General features: G+C 40.6%; 1 protein-coding gene across 1 annotated transcript in view; it reads right to left on the reverse strand.

Annotated features, from left to right (window-relative positions):
* kif5ab (kinesin family member 5A, b) overlaps window positions 1-14,239 on the reverse strand; it is a 62,502-nt gene extending 48,263 nt beyond the window's left edge. Inside the window, exon 1 of the mRNA XM_042407525.1 lies at window positions 13,377-14,239. Coding sequence (XP_042263459.1) covers window positions 13,377-13,505 — 129 coding nt within the window. The 5' untranslated portion in view covers window positions 13,506-14,239. The remainder of the gene's footprint in view (window positions 1-13,376) is intronic.
* Window positions 14,240-15,338: the final 1,099 nt, after the last annotated feature.

A 15,338-nucleotide genomic window follows, 5' to 3' on the forward strand; every position in this document is an offset into this window, starting at 1 on the left:
GTAAGCTCTCTATCTGTATCATAGCTCCCTCAGAATATTTACAGTATAGACATGCTTACTTGTTTGTATAATTTAACAGATGTCTTTCCAATTATTTGCATGCATATTGATGTAGAAAGCTGGAGTTGGAAACAGAATGTGTGTTCATGCGCATATGTGCAAATAATACATCCAATTATGCTTGTACATGCAGTCACTGTTCCTGGCCCTCAGCTTTGTGTGCGATGTCAAACACCCACATGCCCTGTCCAGCCTGCAATCTGCTGCTGTCTGCCAGCAGACAAAGAGGCAGTGGGCTGCAAGCATTGAGAGAGAGAGAGAGGTAGACATCAAGAGACAGACAGAGGGAGTGAGAGAGACAATTAAAAAAACTGCAATAATCAACAGAAACTGTGTGAGGATGGTAAAGATTAGCTGAGAAACAGAACAGAGCTGAACACAACCGAAGAAAGGAGGCGATTAACCAGTGAAGAGAAGTGATGAGAGTATGAAAATCAAGACATGTAATCAGCAGAAACACAACAAATAGAGACGGAAAGAGTGAAATACAATCAAGATCGAAAAACGACAGCGGAGGTAGGTCAAGATCATATAACAAGAGAGACAATCTCTCACTGAAGGCGAGAAAATGAGTGAACAAGAGTCGGGAAAAGAAAAAAAGGGATGGATGAATGGTTGCAGCGACAGCTGTTGAATTTAGACAGAGGTCTGCTGGTAGACAGGATTTAAGACCCTGGGGACCAAAGAGGCTCTGCACTATCCAGAAGGCTTGTCTCACACTTTCATACAGAGTATAGATACACATTCAAGCATGTACTTATGTCAGAATGCATTCAATAAGAATATATAAGTCTTCCAAGTTTAAAGACAGAACAGGTTTGTCAGTGCCGTACTCTGTGGAGTTTTTGACCACTGAGAGCCCTATGGAGCAATGTTTTGATGAGTTGGTCCTATGCATGGGTATATAATGTGTACCACTGACAGTTGGCAGAGATAATGTACCAAAAAAATCCTATCAATGTAGCAGGAAAGCAGGGAAGAGGAAGAGCTCCCTTGCAGACATGGATGTGAATAATGCAGATTTTAAAATGTAAATGTAAATGTTTTATGAGGAAGACAATCCCCTTAATATGTTTTTCTAGGTGTACAGGATACACAAACTGAGTTTCGGTGAGACACAGTGGATGTAAACATAACTCTGTTTGTTTACATGAAACTTAAAGGTACCCTGTGGAATTTTCTTGTTCACCCATACAGTGTTCAAGGACTTACAGGGTGAAGTGATGGAGTGAGGAGAAGAAGTGGAGTGGACATTCAGTGTTTCACCAAAACGCATTGTGTGTATCCATGATGCGTGACAAACATGTTGAGTGCCTCTCCTTCCTCATAAAACATTTTCAAAGCAGAATTTTGGAGAACACTGAAACATGCATAGTTTACAACCATGTTTGCTAGCTAGCAGTTTGCTCTTGTGCGTGCATGTGTGTCCTCGTGTGTGCATGAAGCAAAATGGGGACCCGCTCATTACTACTAGTGATTCAAATCTCCACAGAGCACCTTTAAGATTAGGGAAACGATCGAGTTCAAGGTTAAAAGAAATCAATAAATTGTTAAGAAACCAGTGACAATGATTGTTGGTAGGAGACAGGATGGAAACGAGTCTGTCTCCTGTGTCAAGGTCGTGGAATTCCAACCATCCACTCCAACCTCCTTCCTAAGAGGTTTTGCAACACTAAAACATACTACATCTGCTTTTGCTTCGGACAGACAACAGGCATTATTCACACGGCCAAAAAAGGTCACTTGCCAGGAAAATACAAACACTCTTCATCAGCCTAAATGTTTTTCTGGTTGAAGAAAGTCTCTAAGGAGCGGCAGTAATATCCACAAGAAAAGGCTGACACAGAAAACAACACCCTCTGCATATGGTGAATATTTGGTGACTGCCAATACTTGCTGAGAGGGAACAATACTTTCCAACACAGACGCACGCACGCACATTTAGCTCCCATTCAGGGAGGTTTAGCTCTTGTCATATCCTTCCTCTCCATCTGGTTTCACACCAAAGCGTCCCTCCCACTATCCTGGAGACATATAGCTAAATATTTTAAAGGGAGAGCTGGATGAGATGATAAGAAGATTAGGCATGTGTTCTCCTCCTCCTACACATTGGTGGGCTGACAGTCAGGCAGGGAGGTTGCTGCTCATTTTTTGCTCCATGGCTCCTTTGCAGTGGTTTGGGGTTGGTGTGTAAGCTCGACTGAGGGCAGAGGAAGAGGAGGAGGGGTCCTATTTTCCCTTATCAGACTCTGGTGTGGAGAGAGAGTATGTGTGTGTGTGTGTGTGTTTGCGTGTGTGTGTGTGTGTCTCAGCCTTTGTCAGTCTCTATATCAGACTCCCCTACAAACTCATCAACACTCTTCTCTCTCCTCACACAAATGCACATACAAGCACAGCAAGAGTGACAGGAGAGAGGAGTTCAGGCTGCCAGTGTCTGCTCCATCCGTCAAGCTAATCAGGCTTCGAGCCCCAGATAACAGCATCATTAGTGGGTCTCTCAACAATAGAAAACCCCTCACAACTGCAAAAGCTCCAGTCACACAATATTACCAAACATTACTGTATTTCCTCATTCACTTTGCTGACAAGTCTAAGCAGAGTCGACTGGCACAGTGCCTCCAGGGCAAAGCGGCTCTCAGTGCCTCGGATATACAGTGGTGAAGTTAAATGCTGAGATACAATGGTGATGGTATTAATTTTGAGTTGTCTTCCAGATACTGTATCTTGTACTCGTCACAGCAATTGCTGTCGCTATTTTACTTAATCTCTAGCTGAGGGAACTGAAGTTTACCACCCATCATTACATTTTTAACACTGCATTACACTGACAATTATTACTTATTTTCCTGCATCAAGATGTTTATAAAAGATCCACACATCGAAGTGGAGCAATTAGTCTCCCATCAAAGTGAAATATTCTGCATAATTTATCAGGATGAGTTAGGGAAACAGGAGACAGAGGAGTGGAAAGTAGAGTGAAGAGAAAATTGGACCTTGTTTGCTGGGTTTCAGTTTAGAAAAAAGGAGCAACATCAACATCCCTATGGACAACAGGAGAGTGAGAGAGATTTTGAGGCACAGTGACATCCAGTTGAGGACAGTGAGACATCTGATAGCGAGAATACAAACCACTACAGATGAACTGAGATTACAGCCAGAAATTTACAGAGATGACAGACGCTGATAGAGAAGAGACAGCAATAAACACACAAGAGAAATGTTCTTTTCTCATTGCGTCTTTCTCCCCGATGCTTCTTTGGTACAAGCCAAAATGTGTCTGTGCCACAGAGTATTGAATACCGAAAGCTGGGAATGAATGTCTGGTCAGATTTGTCATCTTTTTTTACTTCTTCTTCCCTGATTTAAATTTATTTTGACACTTGAGTTTCAATTAAATTTGAGTTCATTTCAAATCCGACTTATTAGCTGACGTTGAAGACACTATGCATCTTTTAATAACAGTATCAACTCTGGCTACAAGTGGCAATTAAAGGATAATGACAAACTGAATTTTACTTTGCATCCCAAAATCTTTAGTCACTTGCTTTAAAGAAATCCTCATTTGGACAACATTCCTGCAAGCGAGTGGGATGGGACCAGACTTTATCTGTTACATGCTAAAACATAGTGCAACCGCAGTGCTAATTGAGCAGAGTCAATAGTTACACAGGAGTATCTATCTAATGTCAGCTGACATTAGCCACCATTAGCTCCTGGTTATATCAGACCAAGTGATGCATGCTGTAGCAGCCAAACTCCTCAGTCAACTGAGTTGGGAAATTGTTGCTTGGCGATTAAACTTATAAGAGGAAGAATATGTAATTTCTTCTTTGAAAATGTACATACAGTATTCTTGCTTTAATTTGTCAAAAGCTCTAAAAATAGTAATTTGAACATTTACAATTCCATGAAAACTAAGCAAACTCCATCTGCCGATCAAGATCATGTGATAAGGTAAAATGCTCCAGACATCTACCAAATTAACCTCAGGGAGAGATTGTTTTTTCAGCTAAATTATGATAATTTTATTCAGTAAAAGTTCTTGTATAGCAGCTTGTGTTTAGACAACATGTAACATTTGAGAAGTTTGGCAAATTTGTTAAATGAGAAAAGAGGGTTTTGACAGGATTAACAGGTTTATATATCGTATTGATTAAAGTTTTGTGTATCATCGCTATAATATCACGAGATTTCAAATAATACACAGTCCCACTGTCTTTAATGTGTGGAAAAGAACTAAAGCATATGTTCACAACCAGGAGAGCAGAACAACCTCTAACAGCACAGTGCACAGAAGATTGTTCCCAGTTCAAATGGACTGAAAATGCAGATACTGCAGAGAGGAGAATAAAAGAGACTAAAGGGAGGGGGGGAGAGGAGCGCACATCAGAGATGATGAAGACATCTCCCAGTTATTTACATTACAGATTTATAGATATCCTACAAAAATTGAAATGAACCTTGACAAAGATAAAAGTTGTCTAACATGAATTGGGATCAGTGACCTCAGCCTGGAGCAAAGAGCTTCGATCACAACCTCAGACATTCTGCGAGCCCAGGCATTAGCTGTCCTCCATCTCAAAGGGAGCATTTGACATCAAAGGAAATCTCTAAGGTCTTTTAAGGTGGGCTCGCAGTCATTATTTGCATTTCACCCAAGAGCCACCTGCTTTCAGTTCGACCCGTGTATAAGTAAATCCAGTCAAAATTAATTCACATAGGATACAAGATTGCTCCTGACAGCAGCTTTGTCTCTGGCTGCGTCGCTCCAGTACAACAGGGAAAAAAGCCAAACACATTTAGCTTCTAATACTGAGAAAATCTTGTTTTTCAGGCAGAAAGCTTACCTCAAAAAAGCATGCTGATAAGAGCTAATATAACTCTGAATGTGTAATGTAATCCAGTCAACACTTACTAGCAATGTGGGAATAGACAATATTCATCACAAGTATAATTTCATCTGAAAGATTTGTTGAATAGAGGAATATATATATATATATAAATATATATAAACAAAGCTCTTAACAGAGCCATCGATCCTCCTCTACCAGTAATTCAATTATTACATAAACCTGTGAGCCAACTGTATTGACTGAATTTAGGCGAGAAGTAATGCTCCAATGAAAAGAATATGCAGGCAACTTATAATGCAAAAAAGGCAGACATCTTTAGCTCTGTGCCAAACTGAAATAGAGTTTTGTGTGGTCCTAGCTCACAGTACCAATTAAATATCTGCATCCAGAGCCTCAACAGTGACAGATTCTTTAAAAGCACTGGTGCCAGAGGAAGACACATGCAGTAACCCACCAACTATGCCAACGAGCTGCATCGCACCATTAGTATGAACCTTGTTAATGACCACATGAATGAATGAATGAACGAGAGAATGAATAATAAATTAGACCATAAAAGGGTAGGATGGAAGAAGCTATAGAAAGGTATCAACATGAGCACGTATTTCTATTAACTTGTATACGCTGGCGGCAATGATTAAATCCAGTGAAGTTAAGGGAATAACTGGGTGGAAAATGAAGTAATCCAAGAAGTGGTACTGAGCAATTATTTAAATTTGCTGTAAAAATCAACAACACTGTTATTCTCTTTGTAATTCAGCTGCAACTAATGACAGAGCCACACAGCGAGGTAATTTGGATATTAAAAGGCCTCTAGAAAAAAAAGGAAAAGTGAATGGCATTAAGACTTTGCATAAAATAGAATGAATTGGAAACTTGGGGAGATGATGAGGTGGAATTAAATAGCAAAGAAGAAGAAGTGTTTTTAAAAGTCTGGGCTGGGACCAATCCTGGTCCATGCAAAGATTAAAATGAGCTTGAAATGTATGTATGCCAAGATTTTCCAAGTCTGTTATGTAATGTAGTTTGAATAAAATCCAGTTGGTCACCTAAAATCAGGGTAAATTAGATTAACCCACATAAAAAAAACAGAAGAGAAAAATGTGCTTGAAAGCATGGCTCCCTCGAGGAAGATTTAAAAAAAATCATTGACTTGGAGTAGATCTCAGTGCTCTCAAGTGTCAGTTCGATAAACTGAACTGTGATTAATTGAGGGAGCAGAAATCCTGTGCATGCAGAGGGCAGGATTGGGATTTCCTTGCTGTCCCATTACCAGACTAATATAGCACCAACTGCTTGTGGTCTTGGCATGTGCATGCACATGTGCAAGCATGTGCCATCGGTTTACAATGTGCTGCTCGCAGATGCCGAGGGCAGACATGGAGACCAGGCAGCATCCTGGGCAGGGCCGTGCCTAATGAGGAGAGGATGCTCCATTAACGCTCCCTGGAGCTAAAAGCCTGGTAGTCACAACCCACTTCTGTCATAAAGGGAGAGAAACGGGCAGGAAAAGTGTCGACGGATTGGCACGAGCTTATCTAACCCTGGCACGCGTGGACACCGAGTAAAAATAAAGATGAGCTCAAGGAACTGGCAGCTAATATCCTGTTGAGTGTGGCCACTAACTTAATTGGTGTCAGTATAACATTAATATTAGGGAAAAGATGAGAGGGAGAGCTGGAAGTTCTTATTGGTGTGGGTTATGAGTAGAAAGATTGGGTTCCCTTCAGTTTAAAATAGGACAAGTTAGCAATAGAGCAGTAGAGATTAGAATATTGATTTCTCTCTTGAAATGCAGCCAAATGAATCTCAGTGAGTTTGTTCCTCGTTTTGTAGATCCACACCCTCTGGGCTGACTGGCGTGAAGTAAACTTCACCAAAGTCACTTGATCCTCTAATTTTCAGGTTCCTGATTGGCAGGAGCCTCCCCTCTGACACCATTAAAACCTGCTAGAAGCCTCTGCCAAACTTAATGAGACGACAGATGAGGCTGAGCTTCTTCTCTTCACATCTTCCCAAAACTGCTGCTGAGTCATGAGGAAATGAGCAGCAGAATCATTACACCATGAAATACGGCTAGATGGGGAAAAATACAGCGTGGCATGTATTGAAGAAGAAAGAGACAGACAGAGAGAAAGCGGGGAGAAGATGAGGTCTGTTCCCAAGTGGTAGCTGCTGTGATGGTGGTGTCCAACGGGAGAAACGAGTTCAGATCTTGACCCTATACAGCAATCCCATTACACTGCCTAATTGGATAGGGTGTGTGCACCGCAGTGATAGAATTAGAGCACTAAAGCGTGTACTGGTGGGGGTGAGGAAAGCCCTTCAGACCTCCATTTCTGGTGCTGTTTGGTTTTGTAGACAGTTAAACCCCTTGCAGGGAAATATCCTTGAGCAGAAACAGCACCAATGGAGCTATAAATAACAAAAGGTACGAGACAGGTAGATGACTTCACGCAGTGCCCGACATGCACTGTCAACAGTTTGTTTCAACAGCAGCTGTTTTCCCCTCCTATTTCCTAACTAATCAAGAAAGGAGAAGAAAAGAGAATCATCTCTAAGCCGAGCACGAATGAAGAAAAGCTGCGGAAATCTGACAAGCAGACATCCTTGGAACCAAATGGCCTTAGATGAATAATCAGTTAATTTTTAATAATATTACATGGCTATTTTCTGCAACAGAGGCACACCATATGATCTCAATTCCTTTTCATAAATGTCAGAAAAGGCTTCAGGAGAAAGTAAATGCCTTCTTGCGGAAAGAGCAGAGCCCAACTGAAAATGGAGAGCTTTAGTGCAGAATATACTCTTTCTCTGTAAACCTTTTGACCAAGCCGTTCTAGTCCTCTATTCTTCCTCAAGAAAATAAACAAGCAGCTGTGAATGTAGCAGCCTTTAACACCCATGTGTTTCCATGGTAGACACAAGAGAACAGCAGCCAGGAATAGCTAATCCATAGAATTATAAATGGTCTACAGAAAACAGAGAATCAATAGTTCTTTAATGCGTACATTTCAATTGGACTCGCTAACATGGGTGGAGGGGCCCATTTTAACACAAACAAGCTGACCCTGCTGGCTATCTATTATGGTCAACAAGAACAACAACAAAAAAAAAAAATCAAAGAGCACCATGTGATGATGAGAGGAAGGTCAGTGCCGAGGTTAGGGACATGATATAAAGAGTTTTTAGAACAAAGTCAGCATATCCTCTCAGCACATGCACAACACACACTCACCTTGAGGTTGAATCTGACAGAGTAATTGCTAAAAGTTTGGGTAACAAACACGAAGTTTTCTTGTTTATTTTGTATTTTGGTCCAAAACCCAATTAGTTTGGCCTTCCTCTGGGATATAGACTCATTAAAATGTACCTCTAATCTCAGAAAGTAATGGCCCATGATAACAGGGACCCACTGTTTCAGAGACACAGTGACCTGTAGTTTAAAAGACACTACAGTATAAATCCACTGTGGTGGATTTCCCATTACTTCCGTAAAACAGCCATACTAGAGGGATCTAATAATCTGCGCTAACAAGTTGTGTCATCCTCTCTATCCCCCTTAAGTTAAACTCAGCCCAAGCATGTCGCTAAAAATAATCACAAGGGTCTGCAACAACGGCGGCCAAATGAACCATAAAATGATTTCATTTTGGAGAAAGATAATGAAACTGATGCTGTTTACTCTCTTGAGCGCTAGTGAAGCTCTTGAAGCTCTTGCTGCTTAAGAGACAGATGTGACAACGAACAATCTTGGAGTGAACAGCTCAGGTCTGAGATGGCAGTTGGCAGACTCCTAACTCATACCTTATCATCATGTACTGCCACTAGTATAATGCATGAATGTATACAATACATTTTTAATAAGCCTACCCTGTGTACAGCTCATATGGCGCTAGCATGTGATCTCTATATGTCATAGCCTGAGAGCAAGAAAGAAAAGATTCTACATCTTGCTGCCTCTGAGGCGGCCATAATCACTTATTTATTCATAGTACTGAATCCGAAGCTTGACTCATCGCAGCGCTCTTTTTTGCCTGCCAGAAGATTAGGAAGGACAATCTGGCCCCCGTGACGCCGCATTATTCCAGACAGTGAAATACTAGAGACAGCTGTGTCAGTCCACTGTGGAGCAAACACAAAGGCCGTGCCTTGGGGCAGTACAGCCTGAGTATGGTTATTACTGTCAACCAACCGCAGAGCCCTGCGGGGGCCATGGTATCAATGGCTGGTGGCCATGCATGTGAGATGAAAAAAGACACAAGAGTCAAACTAATGATAATAAACGCATTTGTTTTTGTGTCACACAGGTACTGTAGAGGGTGTAACATATTGCTACTGTCATTAAATTACTCATGGGAGAAATGGTGTTGCAATGTCCAAAAGTGATTGAAGGAACAGAGAAGAAATGTCACTATCGTAGTTACTGTGTGCAACAAAAGGTTTTAGCATTTGCTGCATTGGACCACAACTATAATGTACTACTGTAGCACTGCTGCTCCACATTTCAGAGACATGGTACTGATTCCATACTGATGTCAAGTGGGCACAGCATGGGGGAGCATTTATGGCAGTCAGGTCACCAAACCTGAAGTCAAGTCAAGTCCCAAGTCCTCAGTGTGACATGTGAATCACAGTTCAAGTCACTAAAGTGATGCCTGAGTCGAGTCTAAGCAATATGAGTTGAGATCTTCCTCTCAAGTTTGTCTCTATGTAATCAACTTAATTTTAAAGCCTCATAAATCAAATTTTTAATTTCAGCAATGAATCAAATGTTTAATTTGAAAGAGGTTGTTCATAAACAAACCCACAGCCCATTAAGAACTCTGTACTTTCCCTCAGCTCAGCGTTTTTGCATCTTTCAGCTCAGTTTTGCAACTTTGTTTTGATTACTCTCCCCTGACTTGTTAGCCTTGTTTATAGCAGCAGCCAGTCTGTTTTTTTTTTTTTTTTTAGCAAAAAAGCTCTAATAAACCCATGGTACAGTCCCTGCCTGGCATCAAACAGCAGACAGGCAAAATTAGTGTTTAACTGGTAAACATAGTGGACCATTTAGCAGCTTAAGAGGCAGATATTTCCCTCAGGAGTTGGTGGAGACTTAAACATATTGGACTTGGCCATCTGACATTCATCAGGTGGACAGAAAAAAAACTCTAAATTACCTTGTGTTTGTCTGTGGGAGCAACTGTTTGCTAACTAACAACTTTATCAGGTGATTATATGTCAATGTTTTCACAGCAAAAATCAGTTAATGCTTTTAAGTGAGACTTTCTCTCACTTAAAAGCATTAACTTTCTCTCGGTGGCACCACCTACTGAAAATGTCCTTAAATGAACTGACTGAGTAGAATTTTGGGAAATGAAGGTCATTTCATTCCTGTAAAATACAATTTGTGTAGAGAATGGCAAACAGTGGCCAATGTTAAGCAAAGGTTACATAGTTTCACTTTAGGTAATCCTTGTTAGAATAAACAAAAATGTACATTTGTTGCATTGAAATCAAATGAATTGATCAAAACAGTGTATTTTGTTATCTTAATTTGTTTTTTGTGTTGTGTGTTCTGTGCTCATCAATATATTGCATGATTCTAGCTGTCATGTTGCTATTTTCACAGCTAATGTAGGCTTATTTGTATTGACAGATGTTTCTATTGGAATTTAGGATGATGCTTAAAAGGATGGACGGCTAATGTTTAAGTTACTGTGTAAAGTTCAAGTACAGGTCTTAGTTAAAGTCATCAAAATTCACATCCAAGTTCATTCAGGAGTCACCAGGTTTTGACTCTGGTATGAAAACACAGCACATCTTAGCAGTCACACCTCACCACTTTCTAATGTTTAGAGGCCCCAGAGATGTTCCCTCATCAATTCAGAGCACACCAACACACCATCTTTCCAGAGTTTTAATGTATCCAAGTCTCCTCCTGCCTGACATCCAGGTGCAGCCAAACCATCACTCAACAACTCAAATCATTACCTCTGTCAGTTAACAAGGAGACTTCCTCAAGCAGATAAATGCGAGGCCATCAGCGCTGTCCAGATGTGAATTGTTTTTATCAACCATCAGAATGCGAGCGCTAAGTTGTCACTACAGGGTCCTTGCAACATGCCCGTGTGACTGTTGGCTTGATATTCTGAATCCTGATCTAATCTGACTGCAGCAGCATTTCAACTCTCAGGAGACACATTTTTTTACAACTTCCTCTTGGAGTATTCCAAAGCTACAGAGGGGAAAAAAACACACACACACACATACTTGGAATACATTTGCACACCTAAAAACCCTGCACATCATAAACGCCTCCAAAGTAATTACATTCACAAAGATGAAATCTGTGCCCATGCTTCAGTGATTACATTCATCTGAAAAGAGGGAAATTGCAGAAATACATGAAATGGCTGAAACTATAAGTAGAGAATTGCACTGTTCTGTTTCTAGACATTATCAGTTTTGAAGGCTCCTGCTTCTGTTGGTAGGGAAAACTGCAGAGCAATGTATAGGTTTTCTTTATATAGTGACAGATCACAGTTCCCTTAATTGGGTAATATGATTTCACTTCATTTCCGCACAGACTGTTTCCAGCTGTCAACATCTCTAGGCCAGTATGAAGTATGCATTTCCTCTCTCAGACAAACTATAGCCTGGAGCAGAAACTATCACATCACTAGAAGCACTGGCATCAAACAAATCATCTTCATAAAATGATTCAAGGAACAGTGTAACATTTAAAATTGAGATACAGTAATTCACAATAACCTCATAATCCACTACAATGAACATGTTGATGAAATTTTCATTTTCAGATACACCCACAAAACGTTTAAATACAGTTGCCGAGACTGATGTGGGGATGAACGAATATGAGCTATTATAATAGCAACCTGCCATCCTCAAATAGCATCAAAATAATGTGATAATGAACATTCAGTCTGCTTGTGGAAGACATTCTGCTGCTATATATGAAAGACAGTCACACAGGGAGATCCACCACGACAATGCTGTCTTGCATTTCAATATTATGTGTGTGTGTGTGTGTGTGTGTGTGTGTGTGTTTACGTATGTGTGTGAAAACAGAGTAAGCTGATAGGGATTTTCTTCTGTCTTCATCACTTGAAGTCAACCCTCAGGCCAAATGGGTGTGGATTTCTCTTCCTCTGTGTGTGTGTGTGTGTGTGTGTGTGTGTGTGTGTGTGTGGTGGAGGGCAGGGGCTGTGGGATAGGATTGAAATGCATGCTACAGTATACATATGCATGTTTCAATATATGCATACATGTCCCCTTCTGTATGCATGTCTAAGTCTACATATGTGTGTGTGTGTGTGTGTGTGTGTGTGTGTGTGTGTGTGTGTGTGTGTGTATGGTGGAGAGCAGGAGCTGTGGGATGGAACTGAAATGCATGCATATAGGCCTATAGTGTGTATGTACATGTTTCATTACATGCATGCATATATTTCTGTATGCATGTCTAAGTCTACATACATTTGTGTGTGTGTGTGTATGTGTGTGTGTGTGTGCATGCTTGCATGCGTGTGTGTGTGTAGGTTTGCCTTGGCCCAGATGTGCTTTACATCTAGACAATGAGAACATTTGCATTTAGAGCACTCTAATCTTTCGTCTGCAGGCCAGTTATTCTACTAAAATGTCACTGTCAGAGGGATCACAATCACACTGTTAACCTCACCCTTAGGTATGTATCCATCAGATTAATAAACATTTTTATAGCTTAGTTCATTTTCACTGTTGCTCCAAAGCAGTGACAGTAATCATCAGCTGCTATTCTGTTTGTACTGAGACAAAGCCAAAAATCCATTCACTGGACAGAGACAACCCACAGAACATAATTATGACTCATTACATTTGCAGCACCTGATAATTCAACGGTGCATTAACGGCTGACTGCACGATACATCATCAACATCAATCAAACCTGCATAATTTTCTGAGACAGGAAACACACTAAAATCAAGCAGATCAATACTACAGAGAGGCAGATAATAAGGAACAGTGTGGGATTACAAAGGTGGGGTCCAGATGATTTTTCAGAAATGGATGAGTTTTTAAGTTCTTTTTTTTTTTAAATCACAAAGCTGGGGCTTGAGGAGGTCAGTGATTTTGGGCTGTATGAGAGAGAAGATGCTGGCAAATCATCTAAAAAAAAATATGAGCAGCTGTTCATCAATTTGATCCAGCATTTATTTTCTGCAAGACTTATACCTTAAATGATGGTTTTGGGAAGCCTCTTTGCCTTTTAGTGGTAGTAACACACAAATGGACAATGCAACATGCTGATCATCAGAATATCGATAAAGGCTACACTTAGTTTGATCCCTGTCAGAAGCCTTTTAGCCTATAGTCTTGTCTGGCCAGTATTTCATGTGTGTGAGAGATGAAAAGTGTAGCCCCTAGCGTTAGCGTTCATCGACTGCACGGACAGGTGACAAAAAGGGTTGAGAAATAACTTACCCCAAGGATGACAGTGTCCTCTCCTTGAAATATTGGGATGAACTTATCTCCACGGACAATTTCGGACTTGTTCAGTGGACGAAAACGACACAACACCTTGATATTGCATTCTGCGTTAGCGTCAGCCATTGTGGGGGGAAAAACCGTGGATGTGCTTCCAAAAAATAAAGAGGAATTTCTTAAAACATTAAAATAAAAATAAAATAATCAAATCCCTATGCAACCTTTCCCCGTAGACCAGGACGCAGGCTGAAACCACCGACTATACCCACATGCAAAGCGAGACTGGCAGGCGAAGCATTTGGAAGAATGGACAACTACGAGTTTTTGTTACAGTCAAATTCATTGAAGAAATGTAAAACAAAGACAAAAAAGAAGCAGTTTGAGGGTGTCTCTTGTTCAAAACGCCCCTCAAAGCAAACTCAGCGCAGTTGAATGGTGGAGAACAGATGGAGAGTTGTAAGTCCTAACTGGTCCGGTCGGCAGTGTCTGGACAAGCTGCAGGCTTTTACAAGCATGCCTTGCATCACTGTCATCCCTGCTCTCTCACTGGGGGCGGGGCGGGGTGAAGTAGCGACTCAAATCCTCTCTCATCAGCACCACTGAGCAGAAGGGACCACGGAGTAGGGTGAAGAGCTCCAACTCTGCTTCTTATTCCCGCTACCAACTCTGCCCTGGCCTCGACGGGAAAGTTCAGACAACTTTCATTTTAACCATCCAACACTTAAGTTTCAGCAACTTTCACAAAAGCTGAAAATGTTGGTAGCATCTGGTGGAGACGTTTATGATCAGTAGTTTTGGAGGAGAGCATCTTTTTATATGCAGGTCTGTCCGCACCAGACTGGTCGCCATGGCAATGCTGTTTTTTTGCATGACTGTTGAGCTCATTGGCAACCAAAGTCTCCATAATTGTTGCCCAGAGATTTAAAGGGGCATGCCAACTATTTAGCACTTCTGTAAAGCTGGTGGGTTTTTCTTAAAGAATTGTCAAAGCTGAAGCAGCAGAGAATAGTCTCTATGAGTCAAGATCTTGGACCCTACACTTTATATAATGCAATTCAGAGGTGTTCATTAGGCTCCCCCTGTCTGGTAAATGCCCACGCCTCCAGTTTTGTAATGTCATCTTTCTTGTAAATTTGAAGACTCAAGCCCAGTCACTGGTGACATCATCAAGGGTTATTTTCCCAGACTTTAGCAAGCTCCTCCCAAACCATAGAATAAATTATCCAACTGTTTTCACAGGTTGAGTAGACTACTCATGAGTAAACAATTTTAAAAGGATAAAATTGATGGAATGCTCCTATAAAAATCTGGGTTTTACTTGGTTCTACTTGGCTAAAAATGACCAAGGCAAGAATGAATACAACTGAGATGTATAGTAAGCTTACATAAAAAAAAGAGGAAAATATCATTTTATCAATAGCAATAACATTTAAGACATTTGTAGTGAAAGATGTGATGGTATGTAACAAATAGGGTACATAATATCAGTGCAAAACATTTTACTTTTTGATCTAATAGTGTTTATAAGATTTTGCCCCGATCTGGAAAAAGATTCAATGTGGTTCTTGCTTGGAAGGTTTATGTGGTTGTTTTTCCTCCAGTGTGGCCCCTAATAAGGGCCACTTTCATTGAAATGATAAATCAAAAGTAGGTAAAAACTTTGAGCTCTGAAAAATATTGTAGTATAAATATTACTCAAGCTAGAAACCTGTGAGAACGGCAGTACAGTAGTGGCATATCATACTATATATTCTTTGCATATGCTGTAAATCTGCAAGAGAGTGAACGGGACCATTTTTCCATCAGAGTGATTCATCTTGGTAATCCACCATCTTTGGCTCATTGATTGAATAGCTTGGTCGGACATTTAGCGCCACCGTGTGACTACTCTGTTACAACTCAACCACGAAGCATTTTCAAAAATAAAGGCAAAATAATTTTGTTATTAGAGCGAATCAG

This window comes from Thunnus maccoyii, chromosome 3, assembly GCF_910596095.1.
Source record: "Thunnus maccoyii chromosome 3, fThuMac1.1, whole genome shotgun sequence".
In the NCBI taxonomy this organism is placed as follows: Eukaryota; Metazoa; Chordata; class Actinopteri; order Scombriformes; family Scombridae; genus Thunnus; species Thunnus maccoyii.